The sequence below is a fragment of the Bombina bombina genome, chromosome 9 (assembly GCF_027579735.1).
Source record: "Bombina bombina isolate aBomBom1 chromosome 9, aBomBom1.pri, whole genome shotgun sequence".
Lineage (NCBI taxonomy): Eukaryota > Metazoa > Chordata > Amphibia > Anura > Bombinatoridae > Bombina > Bombina bombina.
In genome coordinates, this window is record NC_069507.1 from 258,688,641 (window position 1) to 258,707,662 (window position 19,022).

The window sequence follows — 19,022 nt, forward strand, 5'->3', positions numbered from 1 at the left end:
TTTTTTGATTATGATTGGTCTGTTATTAGGGGATATCCACGCCAATGTCCCCGTATTACCCCTCCTTAAAATAGCATTATCTAAGTGGATCCATGCCTTTTGCTGCGAGTTTTGGCACCACTCCACTATTCTTTGGAGAGATATAGCCTTTTGGTAGATCCGCAAATCAGGGACGCCTATGCCCCCCCTATCTCTGGGCATATAGATAGTTTTTTTTCTTATCCTAGGCCTGCAGCCATTCCATATGTAGGACTCCACGGCTGATTGCACTTGGTGCAGATAATGTGAGGCTGATGCCAAAGGGATAGTCTGAAGGATGTAGAGAACCCTGGGCAGAACGTTCATTTTGACCACCCCCACTCGCCCCAACCATGAGATGGTTTTATTCTTCCAATTTGCCAGATCCCGCAGGATCTCATCCCTGATACGCTTATAATTGATCTCTGTTATGTCTTTTATATCCGATGTAATTGAGATACCTAGGTATTTTAAGGTATGGTGAGCTATTTTTATCGGACAATCCCGACTAAGGGCCTCAAATTCCCCATGGGGGACAGAAATATTCAAGATCTCAGATTTGGAGGGGTTAAGTACAAAATTCGACACACTACCGAACCTTGTGAATTCATCCAGGGCGCCCTGTAGAGACTGGCCAGGATCAGTGATCGTCAAGAGTATGTCATCCGCATACATAGCTAGTTTGTATTCAGAGCCTCCGACAGACAATCCTTTGACTTGCGGATGTGCCCTGATTTTACTGGCCAGTACTTCTATCGTAAGGGCAAATAGGAGGGGGGAAAGGGGGCAGCCTTGTCGCGTCCCATTTTTAATCGGGAAGGTGCTAGACAGGGTTCCATTCACCCTAACTTTCGCGTTCGGAGTGGAGTACAATGACATGGTTCTATTGATAAATTTGGGCCCGAAACCAAACCTATCCAATGTTTGTCGCATGAATGACCAATCAATCCGGTCGAACGCTTTTTCAGCGTCGGTTGATACCACCGCCATTGGGATCTTATTATTATGGGCATACGAGATTAACTGTATAACTCTTAGGGTATTGTCCCTAGCCTCACGTCCAGGAATAAATCCTACCTGGTCTGTAGAAATTAGCTGTGGGAGGAATTTGTTGAGGCGATTGGCGATGACTCTGGCTAAGATCTTAACGTCCGAATTTAGGAGGGATATAGGACGGTAACTTTCCGGTCTGTCCTCTGCTTTTCCCGGCTTAGGGATCACAACTATGTGCGCCTCCAACATGGTGTGGGGCAAGTGGGGGGTCTCCGTCAAGGTATTAAACAGTTTCTGCATCTCTGGCGCCAGAATATCAGCAAAGAGCTTATAGTACTTAGCTCCATAACCGTCCGGCCCCGGGCTCTTACCTGCAGTAAGGTCCTTTATGGCCTGTTTGATTTCTACTAAAGTGATTGGAGACTCAAGGGCCTCAGAGTCCTGCTCAGTTAGTTTGGGCAGATTTGCGTCCATCAGATATTGTCTTATCCTCTGCGCCCTTTCAGATGAGGGGAGGATCATCTCATCTTCTTCCGCCCATGGTTGAATATTATAGAGGGACTTATAGTATTCACCAAAAGTTTCTGCTATTGATTTCCCATCCTCCTTGGGAACCCCCTCCCCATTCACCATTCGGTGAACGTAATGTTTTGTTTGTTTGCGTGAGATAGCCCTGGCAAGCATCCTCCCCGCCTTGTCACCTTGTTCAAAATAACGCTGTTTTAAGAACAGCGCCTTTTTTTGATAGTCTTCCTGGAGGAACTCCAGTAAGGCTGACCTAGCACCAGCCAAATCTCCCCTAAGTCTCTCATCTGTGGGGTGTGATTTGTGCTCTCGCTCACTAGTTTCAACCCTGGACAACAGTGCTTGGTACTGGTTTTTCCTTTGCTTCGTTAGCTTAGCCTTTTGCTTAATCAAGAGACCTCTAATGGTACATTTGTGGGCTTCCCAGATAGCTGTATCTTGAGATTTGGTATCTGCATGTATACGGAAGTATTCTGCAAGAGCCCTTTCGACCTCCAACCTAAAGACCTTATCTTCCAGCAATGTATCATCCAACCTCCAAATGTAAGGAGTGACCGGCACATCAGGCCACAGGATGGTACAACTGATTGGCGCATGATCTGACCATGTGATATTATGTATATTACTACTTGTTGTTATGGTAAGGCCTGCTGAATCTGTGAGTAGGTAGTCTATTCTAGAATACTTCCTGTGTGGATGGGAATAGAATGTAAAATTCTTTGTGGTAGGGTGGTGTACACGCCAAATATCATGTAATGCTAATTCTCTCAGCGAGGAGTTCATTCGTTTAAGGTTCCTATGGGGGACACTGGAGAGTCCGTTCGAGGTATCTAATGCTGGGTTTAATGATGCGTTTAGGTCGCCTCCCACAAACAAAATGCCACACTGCATTTCCAATACTTTATGTGTTATTTTCTGAAGAAAAAGGTGTTGGGCTTGATTGGGGCAATATATATTAACAAGTGTGACAAGTGTGCCACATAGTGACCCCGTAAGGATGATGTACCTACCCTCAGGGTCACGATAAACCTGATGGAGCTGGAAAGGGGTTTTTGAATTGATTAGGATGCCCACCCCGTTTTGCTTCCTGGGGCCTGACGCAAAGTAAGCTATGGGATAGTGATGGCTAAACCATTTGGGCTCATGTGCAGCAGAAAAGTGAGTCTCCTGTAAAAAGATGACATCCCCCCCTTTCCTATGTAAGTCCCTTAACACTATTGAACGCTTACCTGGGCACATTCCTATCTTTTTATCTATCTGTAAAATTATTATTCCTATCTTTTTATCTATCCATAAAAAGCAATGAAGTTATAGACATAGACGCCATTACCATTATCTCAGTTTGTGCAAAAGGTATTAAAATTTGTTTTTGTATGTCAAAATTTAAAGTTTTAATGTATAGTTGTCACTTTTGTAGGACATGTTTTAGTCTTCTATTCGTGTGTATTTTAGCATCTATTTGTTCAATGAACATCAGACGGTGTACATTATTTTTAGTTGGAGTATGGAAGGTGCAGTTCTTACTGTCCACAACCCAAGAATACACTTTCTTGCCACTATATAATTGTGGTTAGGAGAGAGCTAAGGCTAACAAATTGATCCTCTTCCCTTCATCATGCATAAAACATTGTGGTAAAAAACATCCTAATATACCCTACACCACCAGAGGGCAGGAGAGTGACTATTTCCTAAATCACAAATTTTTAACTCTTTCACATACTTAATGTTAACAATAGGATGATACCACACAGATACAAAACAATGATACAATTAAGAATACTATTTCTATAGTGATTAAAAACAACAATGAATATATTGTAATCAAAAATGATACATACATTATATACAGCAAGGATTCGTTTTCAAAGATAATTCTTATTATTATGTTAAAGCACAGTTAATTGTCAAAATTAATGTTTAGATATTCATAGAGTAATTAATATCTAATACTTCTGAGTTTCTAGAGCCTCCTATGCCTGCCTTTAAAAGAAGTTACAACTTACAGCAAAAATTGATTAGGGCAGATATTGGATCTGCTAAGGTAAAGGATAATCAAAGATATTTGACTGACAGGAATAGGGGTTGTTATCCATGCCTGGGATGCTCATGTTGCGGTAACATGATTAAAGGGTCTGCTTTTTATCATCCCAGCTCAGGTAAAAAATACCAAATTAAGGATCTTTATACCTGTCATTCAAAATTTGTTATCTACCTTATTAAATGTCCTTGTGGGTGGAGCTATGTAGGAGAGACTACTAGGTCCATTAGGGACAGGATCATTGAGCATAAAAGTTCAATTAGGATATAGAATAAATTAGCTCCAATAGCCTGTCATTTTAATTCGGCGGGTCATGCTATTAACCAACTCCGCTTCCAGGTGATTGATTTTATCCCTAGGCCCAGGAGAGGTGGCAATAGGGAACTATTGTTACATCAAAGAGAACAGTTCTGGATATTTGAGTTGGGCACTCTGGAACCAATTGGTCTTAATAAAGACTGGGATTTGTCAGTATTTTTGTAAAATACATTAACTCCACTATTTAGATATTTATCCTTGCCTGAAGTATTAAATATTACTCTATGAATATCTAAACATTAATTTTGACAATTAACTGTGCTTTAACATAATAATAAGAATTATCTCTGAAAATTAATCCTTGCTGTATAGAATGTATGTATCATTTTTGATTACAATATATTCATTGTTGTTTTTAATCACTATAGAAATAGTATTCTTAATTGTATCATTGCTTTGTATCTGTGTGGTATCATCCTATTGTTAACATTAAGTATGTGAAAGAGTTAAAAATTTGTGATTTAGGAAATAGTCACTCTCCTGCCCTCTGGTGGTGTAGGTTATATTAGGATGTTTTTTACCACAATGTTTTATGCATGATGAAGGGAAGATGTTCCCGAAGCTAGTATTCCATTTAGACAATCTACAAGGAGTAATATATTATCTATGGAGCATTCTGAACTGCGATTCTCTCAGGCTCATTGTAGGGTAGCTTTCCTCACCATACTGAAATGGTCCTGTATTATTGTACTTATGTCGTCAAGGTCTATGTCTTTTCCCCATAATTTCCCCAGGTTATCTAAGGTCTCTGTTTCCCACTTATGCAATAAAGTCCAATACAATCCTGATATAGTGAAATTGCTTATTTTAAAGGTCGCAACTGAGTGTGCAAAGACATGTGGATCCCAAAAATGAGTGTCTGTTTTTTTATCAGATCAGTAATATAATGTCTCTTTTATAAATATACCTAAACATGTACCCGTGCTATATTAAACTGTGCTTGTAAATCTGTAAAGGATTTTATCCTGTGTGTAGCAAGATCCAGAGTGTCTCCAGCCATGTGCAGACCAGCCGCCTACCAACCTCCAAAGGCTGAAGTATCAATACCAGGTGGAAAAACATATTTTATGTAAGAACTTACCTGATAAATTCATTTATTTCATATTGACAAGAGTCCATGAGCTAGTGACGTATGGGATATACAATCCTACCAGGAGGGGCAAAGTTTCCCAAACTGCACAATGCTTATAAATACACCCCTCACCTCCAATATAGAGTAAAAAAGCATACAAAAAGAGGAACTGGAAATACATTTGTGCTTTTATACAAAAATCATAACCACCAAAAAAGGGTGGGCCTCATGCCTATTGCTACTGCACTCCGGGTGTTTTAAATGCATTTGTTTCTGCACGCTCCCTGAGGGGCATGTAGTTCCGGCAGCAGTGGATGTACGCTTGAGTGCTGTGGTCTTCCTTACCTGGGCCTCATGGACTCTTGCCAATATGAAATAAATGAATTTATCAGGTAAGTTCTTACATAAATTATGTTTTCTTTCATGTAATTGGCAAGAGTCCATGAGCTAGTGACGTATGGGATAGAAATACCCAAGATGTGGAAGTCCACAGATGAGTCAGTAGAGAGGGAGGGATGAAATTAAAAACAGCTATTTCCGCTGAAAAAATTAAATCCACAAAAAAACACGTCTTTCTTATAAATTTCACATAAAATTCAAGAAAAAAAATTAAATCATAAGCAGAAGAATCAAACTGAGACAGCTGCCTGAAGAACTTTTCTACCAAAGACTGCTTCATAAGAAGAAAATACATCAAAATGGTAAAATTTAGTAAATGTATGCAAAGAAGACCAATAGTCTGCTTTGCAAATCTGATCAACAGAAGCTTCATTCAGAAAAGCCCAAGAAGTGGAGACTGATCTAGTAGAATGAGCTGTGATCTTCTGAGGTGGAGACTGTCCCACTTCCAAATAAGCCTTGTGAATCAAAAGCTTTAACCAAGATGCCAAGGAAATGGCAGAGGCTTTCTGACCTTTCCTAGGACCAGAAAAAACAACAAATAGACTAAAAGTCTTCCTGAAATCTTTAGTAGCTTCAACATAATATTTCAAAGCTCTTACAACATCCAAAGAATGCAAAGATCTTTCAAGAGTATTCTTAGGATTAGGACACAAGGAAGGAAGAACAATCTCCCTACTAATGTTGTTAGAATTCACAACTTAAGGAAGAAATTTAAACGAAGTCCGCAAAACAGCCTTATCCTGATGGAAAATCAGAAACGGAGACTCACAAGAGAGAGCAGAGAATTCAGAAACTCGTCTAGCTAAAGAGATAGCCAAAAGAAACAACACTTTACAAGAAAGTAGTTTAATATCCAAAGAATGCATACGCTCAAAAGGAGGAGCATGCAAAGCCTTCAAAACCAAAGCCTGAACAAAACAGTAAATATCAGGAAGTTTAGGAATCTTTCTGTGAAATAAAACAGAAATAGCAGAGATTTGTCCCTTCAAAGTACTTGCAGACAAACCTTTATCCAAACCATCCTGAAGAAACTGTAAAATTCTAGGAATTCTAAAAGAATGCCAAGAGAATTTATTAGCAAAACACAATGAAATATATGTTTTCCACACCCGATAATAAATCTTTCTTGAAACAGACTTACGAGCCTGTAGCATATTAGTCACTGAGTCAGAGAAACCTCTATGACTAAGCACTAAGCATTCAATTTCCATACCTTCAAATTTAGTGATTTGAGATCCTGATGGAAAAACGGCCCTTGAGACAGAAGGTCTGGCCTTAAAGGAAGTGGCCAAGGTTGGCAACTGGACATCCAGACAAGATCCGCATACTAAAACCTGTGAGGCCATGCTGGTGCTATCAGAAACACATTCGCTTGTTCCATTACAATCTTGGAGATCACCCTTGGAAGAAGAACTAGAGGCGGAAAAATGTAAGAAAGTTGGTAAAACCAAGGAACTGCTAATGCGTCCACCATCTATGCCTGATGATCCCTGGACCTGGAAATTTACCTGGGAAGCTTCTTGTTTAAATGGGAAGCCATCAGATCTATTTTGGGAAGACCACACATCTGTACAATCTGACAAAATACATCTGGATGGAGAAACCACTCCCTGGATGTAAAGACTGACAACTGAGATAATCCGCTTCCCAATTGTCTACACCTGGGATATGTATCGCAGAAATTAGACAGGAGTTTGATTCCACCCAGAAAAGTATCCAAGCTATTTTTCATTGCTAAAGGACGGCGAGTCCCACCCTGATGATTGACATATGCCACAGTTGTGATATTGTCTGTCTGAAATCGAATGAATAATTATCTCTTTAATAGAGGCCAAGCCTGAAGAGCCCTGAAAATAGCACAGAGTTCTAAAATATTGATTGGTAACCTCGCCTCTTGAGGGTACCAATCTCCTTGTGCTGTCAGAGACCCCCAGACTGCTCCCCAACCTGTGAGACTTGCATCTGTTGAAATTACAGTCCAGGAAGGATGTGTAACACTCATGGGATACTCCTCTATCAGACCAAACTCGCCCAGTATTCTTGTTATCCCGGCATCAAGCTGGAATGATAGGGAATATCCCAGAGCAGAGAAAGTTAATGAGATGAGGAAGGTGGCACTCACCACAGGCAGGACAGTCCCCAGTGGCAACAGCAGAGCAGTCCTATGGCACACCACTAGAATGGTCAGGCAGGCAGGGTTTGGCAACAATGAAGCAGTCCAAAGATAAATCACTAGAATGGTCAGGCAGGCAGGGTTTGGCAAAACAAAAGCAGTCCAAGGATAAACCACTAGAAGGGTCAGGCAAGCAGGGTTTGACAACAGCAAAGCAGTCCAAGGATAAACCACCAGAATGGTCAGGCAGGCAGGGTTTGGCAACAGCAAAGCAGTCCAACAGATTAAGGGTTAAGGCAGGTAGAGTAGTCAGACAGACAGGTTCAGCAACAGTAATCAATCCAGCAGATTATGGGTTAAGGCAGGTAGAGTAGTCAGACAGGCAGGTTCAGCAACAGTAATCAATAATAGGCAGTTAGAAAGAACGATCTGTCATACCCAGGAGCACATGAAGTAACACCTATACTTGGGCAGTGACAGATTGTCAGTGTATCATTTAAATAGGTGCAGGATTCACGCCACTGAACTCCAACCTGCATCAGGAGCGTGCGGCGATGATGTAAGCACCGCACGCATTCCTGAGCCGACACTGCTCCTGGCAACGAGCAGGCAAGGAGACGCTGCGCCCCTAGCAATGGCTAGAGCGGTGTGGCGTGACATAGCCCCCCTCTCAAGGGTTCCCTCCGGGAACCAGAGTCAACTTGAAAGGATGAGCAGCATGGAATCTGGAGGCCAGAGATGGAGCATGCACATCACGGGCAGGAACCCAGGAACGATCTGCCACGGAGTAACCCTTCCAATGTATTAGATACTGTAGTTGTCTGCACCTGTATCTGGAGTCCAGGATTTTAGCTAAATCATATTCGGGGTCACCACAGACCAAGAGCGGAGGAGAAGGAGCTCGGAGCCGGGTATATCTGTTCTTGATGTAAGGTTTAAGTAAAGAGATGTGGAAGACTGGATGTATGCTCAGGTTCTTTGTCAAGGCCAATTTGTAGGCAACAGGAGACAGGCTGTTCAGGACCTTGTAAGGGATGATAAACCAAGGCCCCAATTTGTGACAGGGTTGACGTAGACGAATATGTCGAGTAGAGATCCAAGCACGTTCACCCACTGGAATGGCACATACAGAAGCCCTATGATGATCAGCAAGCTTCTTATATCTAGAGACAGCTGAACGCAGCTGAGAGCGAATACGTTGCCAATGAGTGGTGAGTTTAGTGACGTGTCGGTCTGCGGCAGTGGAGTTGAAAGAGTGAAGACACAAGGTTGATACCCTGCTGTGGCTTGAAACGGAGAACATCGAAGAGAAGAGTGCCAATAAGTGTTTCTTACCAGCTCAGCTAGGGGTAGCAACTCAGACCAGTTGGTATGGCAAGTGTTGACAAAGACTCTAAGGTAGGCTTCAACATCCTGGTTTGCTCTCTCAGTTAGTCCATTGGTCTGATGATGGTAGCCAGATGACAAGGAAACAGTACAAAAGGCTCTCCAGAAGGCAGAGATGAACTGTGGACCTCCGTCGGAAACAATATTCACAGGCATGCCATGAAGTTGTACCACATGTAAGAGAAATAGGGATGATAATTCTTGAGCAGAAGGCAGTTTAGTTAGGGGTACGAAGTGAGCCAGTCTGGAAAAGTGGTCCACCACAACCCAGATAACTGTATGGTGGTCGGAAGAAGGAAGTCCATTGTTATGTGTGTCCATGGTTGTTTGGGAATGGACAATGGTTGGAGCAAGCAAGGAGGCAAGGATTGGGGAGTTTTGTTGGCAGCACAAGTTGTGCAGGCTTTCACATAATCCTGAGCATCAGACTTCATAGTAGGCCACCAAACGTGTTGGGAAAGACGCTTAAAAGTCCTAGTCAAACCAGGATGTCTGGAGAGTTTGCTATCATGAGCCCAGGATAGCATAGGGATACTTAGGTTCAGAGGTACAAAAAGGATATCGGAGGCCATAGGGACACCAGGAGGTTTACTAGACTGAGCATGTTGCAATCTTTGCAGAAGGGTGGTATTGAGTTGAGCAACCACACAGGAGGGGGGTATGATGTGTTCAATAGGAGCTTCAGAGGAATCACTTGAGTGAGGGAACTGACGGGAAAGGGCATCCGCCTTCTTGTTCTTGGGCCTAGGAAGATAAGAGACCACAAAGTTAAAACAGGAAAAGAACAAGGCCCACCTGGCCTGCCGAGTATTGAGTCGATGAGCAGTCTCTAGGTAAGTCAGATTCTTGTGGTTGGTGAGAATCTGAATAGGATTGGCAGTGCCCTCTAACCAATGACGCCATTCAGTCAAGGCCATCTTAATGGCTAAGAGTTCACGATTACCCACATCATAGTTCCTCTAAGCAGGAGTAAAGAGTTAGGAGAAAAAGGCTACAGGGTGTAACTTGGAAGTCAAAGGGTCCCTTTGGGTAAGAACTGCTTCATCCCCTATCTCGGAGATATCAACCTCTAAAGTGAACTGTAGATCAGGATCAGGATGGTGGAGCACAGGAGCAGAACAGAAAGCCTCTTTCAGACAAGAGAAGGCATTTATGGCCTCAGGAGGCCAATGTTTACAGTCTTTGTTCCATTTTGTCAATTCAGTGAGAGGAGCGACTGTTTGAGAAAAGTTATTTATAAACTTGCGGTAATAATTGGAGAATCCTAAGAACCTCTGCAATTCCTTTAAAGAGGTAGGTTGTGGCCAATCTAGTACTGCGGTGAGATTAGCAGGATCAATGACAAAACTCTCCTTCGAGATGACCAAACCAAGGAACTGGATCTGCACTTGATCAAACTCACACTTTTCTAGCTTGGCTACCAAAGAATTATCTCTGAGACAAAGAAGCACTTGTCTCACGTGCCTATGATGCTCCTCTAACGTGGAAGAGAAAACAAGGATCTTGTCCAGATAAATGATGACTGTGCAGTTGAGAAAGTCATGGAAGACATTGTTGACAAATGCCTGGAAGACTGCAGGGGCGTTACACAGCCGAAAGGGCATTACAAGGTATTCATAATGCCCAGATCTTGTGTTAAAGACGGTCTTCCATACGTGGCCTGGAAAGATACTTATCAGATTGTATGCCCCAGGTAAGTCCAGTTTGGTGAAGAAGCGAGCATCCTGGAGTGATTCATACAGTTCTGTGATCAATGGTATGGGATAGAGATTCTTGAGCCCACCATCCTTCTTACTGACGAAAAAGAAACCTGCCCCAGCAGGAGAGGAGGAAGGGCGAATGAAACCTTTAGCTAGGTTCTCTTGGATGTACTCCTCCATGGATTTGGTTTCAGCCTTGGAGAGTGTATAAGTCCTCCCTTTAGGAAGTGGGGCTCCAGGAAAGAGTTTGATCTTGCAATAATAAGGACGTGGTGGGGTGGTAGCACGTTGGCTGCTTTTTTCTCAAACACATCTGCAAAGTCTGGTTATACTGAAGGAAGGTTTGAAGGAGTCTGTATACTGGCTATGGGAATACGGGGCAGAGGAATGACTTTAGCAAGACAGGAGTGGAAACAGGAGGTACCCCTGGAGGTCAGTTTTCCCTTAGCCCAGTCAAATTGTGGATTGTGTACCCGAAGCCTAGGAAGACCAAGGATGACAGCCTGTGATGGGGAATGAATGACCTCAAACTGTAGCTGTTCAGTGTGGAGGACTCCCACAATCAGGGTCAGGGGTGCTGACTCAAAATGTATCACACCCGAACCAAGGGGGGTGCCGTCCAGGGTAGTTATTTTGAGACAATTTCTCTTCTGCAGAAGAGGCAAACCAGCTTGAATCATGAAACGGTAATCCAGGAAGTTTCCAGCTGCCCCAGAATCAATGAAGGCTTGAGTGTGGATAGTATTCTGAAGGAAGGTAAGGGTAACAGGTATCTGGATCCGAGAGGAGTGAGGAGATTTAGTAGAGATCCGTGTTATCCCCTAAGCTTTGGCTTTTCCCGCCCCAATGTCATAGTCCTTTAGTTGGTGGGTGTTAGATCCACAATAAAAACATAGTCTCAGTCTCCTTCTTCTCTGCCTTTCAGACTTCAAGGGTTTGAAGGAGGAGAGTTCCATGGGTTCCTCTACTGAGGTAACTGGAGCTGCTGAAGGGGTAGCAGATGCTGCTAAAACTAGGCGAATAGGAGGACAGGAGGGAAGGACCCTCCTTGTTCTGTCTCTCTCGGCTTGCCTTTCCTGAAAGTGAGAGTCCAGGTTGATACAAAGCGCTATAAAGTCATCCAAAGAAGAAGGAAGATCACAATATGGGAGTTCATCTTTGAGGCGTTCATGGAGACCCCTCCTAAAGGCTGCCTTGAGAGCACTGCCTCAAAAAAAACCTAACTCTAACAAAAACCTAAGCTACCCATTGCCCTGAAAAGGGCTTTTGTATGGGCATTGCCCTAAAACTGGATCTTCAATTCAAGGGAGCCTTTTCAAAATGGCGTCCCTTGCATTCCTATTGGCTGATTTGATTCTTGAAATTCAAATCATTTTTTTGAGTGCGGGATTGACGTTGCATTACAGGCTAAAATACTTGAGGTATAGCTATACCGACATGAATCGTAATGGCTGCGTTACTGTTTTTACGCTGAAATTGCCAAAATTCATATTCTAGGTGAAAGTTATTTGTTTAATAAACAATTATTATTTTTTTATTAAGCATGAGATTGTAATAAGAGACAGCTTAATATGTTAAGGCAAATAAACTTTGAAGAGCATTGAGGTGCATTCTACAAAAAGGTTTATTTTGTGTTTTAAAAAAGTCAAGTATAATTTATAATATTGATAGGTGCTGTGTGGAAGCGTAGGACATTAGTGCTAGACTATTGCGCATTCATTTCGCTAGACGGAGGCTTTTTGCACGCGTCGGGTATTGCTTGTCTTACAAATTGAAAGTAAAACGTGTGCTTACAAGCAAATACCCACGACACGTGCAAAGAGTTGAACTTTGAATATTGCAACCGCACTAACGTATTCTACCATAGACTGCAATGGAGTGTAAAAAATGCAAAAATACCTAACACCCATGCTCGCTAACCTGATCTCAATATAAAGAGATGATTATATATAGGTTATATATATATGCTGTATATATATATATATATAGGAATATCTATTTAAAAATACTTAGCGCATATTCTGCTATGTGCAGAACATTGGAATGTGAAATATTCACAGTAAATACACAGTTAAACTATTTATTAAATATGATATTGCATTGATATGATTTGTCATGTTTTCAGCTACTTGACTGTAAAGTGCTCCAATGCACTTATATATATTTATATATATATATATATACTAGTGTTAAAGCCAGTGTACACAGGCCAAAATGTGTAAGGAAAGAAATATACCTCTTAGAAGGCATTGTGCACTTTTATCTCGAGCCCACACTCATCCTTAAGGCCAGGTATTTAGCTGCCCAACTCCCTCCCCCCTCCCTCATTTACCCACCTCTCCCTCCAAGAACCTTTACCTACCCTCTAATCCCCCTATCCACTCGGATCCCCTCTCTCTTACCCCCCTCACTCTTTCCACCTCTCTGCAACTCTCAACATTTTTTTCCTGCAGTGGTCCTACCCGCTTCCGCCCCCTCCAGCAATGGGCCACCCACCTGCCTCCCTCCTAACCCTCCTACACCATCAACAATTGGCACATCCCCTGCCTGATGCAGAGAGGAACACAGACTTTTGTACCTCTGTAAGACTGTTTTTACACTGGCCCACTCGTGATCTCGCTACTTTTAGCAAGATCGTGGCAGAGAAAGGCCCTGTAAGTTGCTGGTCCTTAAGGGCTTAACAATTAGCGCTGTCCTTGCGCTTGTCTCGTGCAGTCTCTTCTGCACATCAGCGCTGGTCGGTAAGGGGTTAAGGCCAGGTATGTTTGTCTTGCGCAGTCTGTACTGCGCATGACTGCATCGGACAAACAAACTTGCCACTTTTATATAGGATATGTCTATATATGTATACATATGTATTTATGTTCTTATATGTAGATATATGTCTGTAAATACATAATTACATACATATAAACACACATATAAAATTAAGTATATATATCTATGTCTATCTATCTATATGTATATATATATATATATATATATATATATATATATACTGTGCATGTGTGTATATATATATATATATATATATATATATATATACATACATACATACATACACACACATACATATACATATTTAGACATGTTTACGTATATATATCTAGTCAAAGCCCTTTGAATGCCTTTTTTTCTCTAACACTTGTTATCTAATATCTTTGAGCACTTTTTAATGCAATATTTTAAAAATATATATTTTATCATTGTTAATATGAGTGTTACTGTACTGTTAAATATATTTTTGATGTGTTTAGTACTATTTTGATAACGCACTAACCTTTACGCAAGCACTGAATCATGCTTACCTGACACGTGTTGAATTAGATTGTGCTCAGACGACCACATTTACTTTCAACTCGTAATACGCCCGCTAGAAATACCCCATATTGCTCTTGCGCTACAGTTAGCACGCCACTTATAATCTAGCCCTTACTTGGTCTATCGGGCCAAGTCTATGAAATATCTGGGCAGAGCAGGATATTTTTGGATTGGGTGCTTATTTTTTCCTGAGAATACATTTCTAAAGTGTTATTTTCTTTTTATCTTTTTTCTTTTTTTAATATTCTGAAGGTCATAGAAACTGATAAATCAGAAGAAAAAAAACTTTTTTGGGTTTCTTATCATATTTTCTATAACTAAAATAGCACAAGTTTGTTGATCAGCTTCCACTTGACCTCTATACATTGTATATAGATAAGCTAGATCACACTTCCATCCTGTGATGTGATAATGGTACAAGGTGTTGGGTTAGGAATGATTAACACCAAAAAGAGTATAAATACTAAACTGGTCTACAACAAACTTATTCATTGAACAAATCTTCATGATGAAGCTATTTCTGCTCTGTGTGCTCCTAGGAGCAGCTGGTGAGTTTTTGTCATATACAGATTTTACCAAGTGGCACTGTACACTACTAGCACATGTTTTACCAAGTGGCACTGTACACCACTAACACATTTTTTACCAAGTGGCACTGTACACCACTAACACATGTTTTACCAAGTGGCACTGTACACCACTAATTCATGTTTTTCCAAGTGGCACTGTACACCACTAACACATTTTTTACCAAGTGGCACTGTACACCACTAATACCTTTTTTACCAAGTGGCACTGTACACCACTAGTACCTTTTTTACCAAGTGGCACTGTACACCACTAACACATGTTTTACCAAGTGGCACTGTACACCACTAACACATGTTTTACCAAGTGGCACTGTACACCACTAACACATGTTTTACCAAGTGGCACTGTACACCACTAACACATGTTTTACCAAGTGGCACTGTACACCACTAGTACCTTTTTTACCAAGTGGCACTGTACACCACTAATACATGTTTTACCAAGTGGGACTGTACACCACTAATACATGTTTTACCAAGTGGCACTGTACACAACTAACACATTTTTACCAAGTGGCACTGTACACCACTAACACATGTTTTACCAAGTGGCTCTGTACACCACTAGTATATTTTTTTACTAAGTGCCACTGTATACCACTAACAAATTTTTAACCAAGTGGCACTGTACACCACTAATACATGTTTTACCAAGTGGCACTGTACACCACTAGTACATTTTTTACCAAGTGGCACTGTACACTACTAACACATTTTCTACCAAGTGGCACTGTACACCACTAACACATTTTCTATCAAGTGGCACTGTAAACCACTTACACAATTTTTACCAAGTGGCACTGTACACCACTAACACATTTTCTACCAAGTGGCACTGTACACCACTAACACATTTTTTTACCAAGTGACACTGTACACCACTAACACATTTTTTACCAAGTGACCCTTTACACTACTAACACATGTTTTACCAAGTGACACTGTACACCACTAACACATTTTCTACGAAGTGGCACTATACACCACTAACACATTTTCTACCAAGTGGCACTGTACACCACTAACACATTTTCTACCAAGTGGCACTGTACACCACTATTACATGTTCTACCAAGTGGCACTGTACACCACTAACACATTTTCTACCAAGTGGCACTGTACACCACTAATACATTTTTTACCAAGTGGCACTGTACACCACTAATACAATTTTTACCAAGTGGCACTGTACACTACTAGCACAATTTGTTGTACATAAAAATATAAGTTTGCATGAATTGAATATATAAAATTTCTATTCTGGGTATCATAGTCTTCAGTTTACGTCTAGGGGCTGATTATTAGAATGTTAACATTTGCTTTATACAAACATTTAATGGTAAGAGATATATAGGGGCCTATTTATCAAAGGTCTTGCAGACCTGATCCGACAGTGCGGATCAGGTCCGCAAGACCTCGCTGAATGCGGAGAGCAATACGCTCTCCGTATTCAGCATTGCACCAGCAGCTCACAAGAGCTGCTGGTGCAACGCCGCCCCCTGCAGACTCGCGGCCAATGGGCCGTCAGCAGGGAGGTGTCAATCAACCCGATCATACTCGATCGGGTTGATTTCCGGCGATTCCTGTCCGCCTCATCAGAGCAGGCGGACAGGGTTATGGAGCAGCGGTCTTTAGACTGCAGCTTCATAACTGCTGTTTCTGGCGAGTCTGAAGACTCGCCAGAAACATGGGCGCACAAGCTCCGTTCGGAGCTTGATAAATGGGCCCCATAGAATATAAGAGGAAAAAATAAAATCTGACTTTCAATTATATAAGAACAGAAATGTCAGATTCCCTACACTTTATTATCTATGACTAGACGCACCATTTTTAAATAAATCAGAAATACTATTTTATCTGTAAACATAGACCTTTGAATTTATTTTTCTTTTTATCTTTGTGAAATAACTTACTTATAAACTTACTAATGTCAGTCTTTTGATGGTTAAAGGAGCATGAATCTCAAACTTTTTCTTCAGTATTTCAGATAAAACATACAATTTTAAACAACTTTCCAATTTAGCTCTTATCAAATTGTCTTCTTTCTCTTGGTATCCTTTGTTGAAAGAGTAGCAATGCACTGCTAGGAGCTAGCTGACCACATTGGGTGAATCAATGACAAGAGGCATGTATGTGCTGCCACCACTTAGCTGCTAGTTTCAGTAGTGTATTACTACTCCTGAGCTTAACCAGTTATTCTTTTTATCAAAGGATACCAAAAGAACAAAGCTAATTATATTATATTAGTAAATTTGTAAGTTGTTTAATGTTACATGGTCTATCTGAGTTATGAGAGTTTAATCTAGACTTTTCCCTTTAAGTGATAAGGAAAAAGTAATTAATCTTAAGATCTTGACCTATGTTCAATAAAGATATACAGTATTTACCAAAAGAGGCACATTTCTCAAATCCCTTTGTTATTTTATCTAATATTGGAGTTATTTTTCTTAACAAATGTGCTAGGAAGGAGTCTAATACGTTTCTACCTGCGCAATATTATTTTTGTAGCTGCATTTGATGATGATGATAAGATTGTAGGAGGTTACACCTGCGGCAAGAACGCTCTCCCATATCAGGTGTCTCTGAACTCCGGTTACCATTTCTGTGGTGGGTCCCTGATTAACAGCCTGTGGGTTGTGTCTGCTGCTCACTGCTACAAAACGTAAGTTACATGAATTGTTTTTTGTTATAAGTTATATTTGTTGTTTTTGTGTTTTTTTTTCAAATGTATTTTAGTTTTTTTATGTAATTCTCAAGAGACAACTTTAGTTCATTAGGCTTTACACAATTTCTTATGACTGCATGCCTTAAATATGCCTTTTATATTTATTGCTTTTATAAAATGTATGATTCATTAACAATTAACGTAATGATGATGTCACAAAATAATTCTTCCTGTGTGAGACTGTGTTATACATTCATTTTTAATTCTTGATCTCATCACACCTGCAGAAGCATCCAGGTCAGACTGGGAGAGCACAACATTGTTACCAGTGAGGGCACAGAGCAGTTCATCAACTCTGCCAAGGTCATCAGACATGCCAGCTACAACTCCAGGACCCTGGACAATGACATCATGCTCATCAAGCTCGCCTCTGCCGCCACCCTGAACTCCTATGTGAAGGCTGTAGCTCTGCCCTCTGGATGTGCCGCGGCTGGCACCAGCTGTCTGATCTCTGGCTGGGGAAACACACTCAGCAGTGGCAGTGAGTAACTATCATTAAATATAGAGTATAGCTTGAGAATTCCATTACCATAAAACACAACATAATGGTACAGTTTTTGCTTCCTACTTCCATAATTTCTATTGAACATATTGATAAATATATAACACTGAGAAAAGTATAAGAACTGAACTTCAGATTATGTTGATATCATAAAAGAATGTGTAACCTAATAATTTAATGGTTTTGTTTGTAGCCAACTACCCAGATCTCCTGCAGTGTGTGAGCGCCCCTATCCTGACTACTGCCCAGTGTACCGGTGCCTACCCAGGAGAGATCACCAACAACATGATCTGTGTTGGATATCTGGAAGGTGGCAAGGATTCCTGCCAGGTAATGGCCTAAACTCTTTTTTTTTTATGTAATCAACAAACTGTTGTGTTAGTTACATCTTGTTTCTTGCTAATGTGCCCATTGTTATGCCACTGGTATAATTACTATGATGTGTCAAATGAAGATGTTGCTAGTCTAATTGACTTTGATCCCTTAAACAACAAAGTTAATTATACTGTATAATAGATTGCTTGTATAGAAGAATAGAGTGCATAGCATGAATAGAAGAATTTCAGTATATACTGATGTCTTTACATGCTCTAGTATTATTTGTAATGTTATCCATGTAAGATGCTTGTGCCTATGTCTTAACATTTCCTTTATTTATTTCAGGGTGACTCTGGTGGACCTGTTGTGTGTAATGGACAGCTGCAGGGTGTTGTCTCCTGGGGCTATGGCTGTGCTCTTAGGAACTACCCTGGTGTTTACACCAAAGTCTGCAACTACGTCTCCTGGATCCAGAACACCATCGCTGCCAACTAAATCACTTGTATTCCTGGCTATATCCTATATGTATTTCATTGGACATAAGATGATCTGTGGCTTCATGATGGACGTTGTAAATATAAACTCTAAATAAATTGGTTGTTGATTTGATAAGTCTTATGGTTTGAGTCTTCTTGCACACCTTAGCATATTTGTTTTTTAATCAAATGCTAATAAGGCTATAATGGAAGTTTTAAATTTAGAGTAATAATTAGTTAAAGTAGACTTATGATTTATCAGATTAAACATAGGATGCCATATACCCAAACGATTATTTTTATTGATAACTGGTTGATTCAAGCTGCCTGTCTATTAATGTATTTACAATTTAGCAGCAATGCTAAACCACGTTCTGACTTTCTCTTTTCCCCTCTCATATTTAAACTTAGAAGAAGATAACATTTCTTAAATTTATGTAAAGTTATCTGAGAGAGAAAAAACTATTAATAGGTGTATTATCAAGTTGTATAAGATAATAATATAAAATTGTGAGATGGAATTCT

General features: G+C 40.6%; 1 protein-coding gene across 1 annotated transcript; it reads left to right on the forward strand.

Annotated features, from left to right (window-relative positions):
* The first annotated feature begins 14,394 nt into the window (after positions 1–14,394).
* Positions 14,395–18,516, forward strand: LOC128639659 (trypsin-like). Its single transcript, XM_053691785.1, has 5 exons — positions 14,395–14,434; positions 16,985–17,138; positions 17,429–17,682; positions 17,897–18,033; positions 18,367–18,516. Exons 1-5 carry the CDS (start codon positions 14,395–14,397, stop codon positions 18,514–18,516), a joined length of 735 nt encoding a protein of 244 aa, XP_053547760.1.
* Positions 18,517–19,022: the final 506 nt, after the last annotated feature.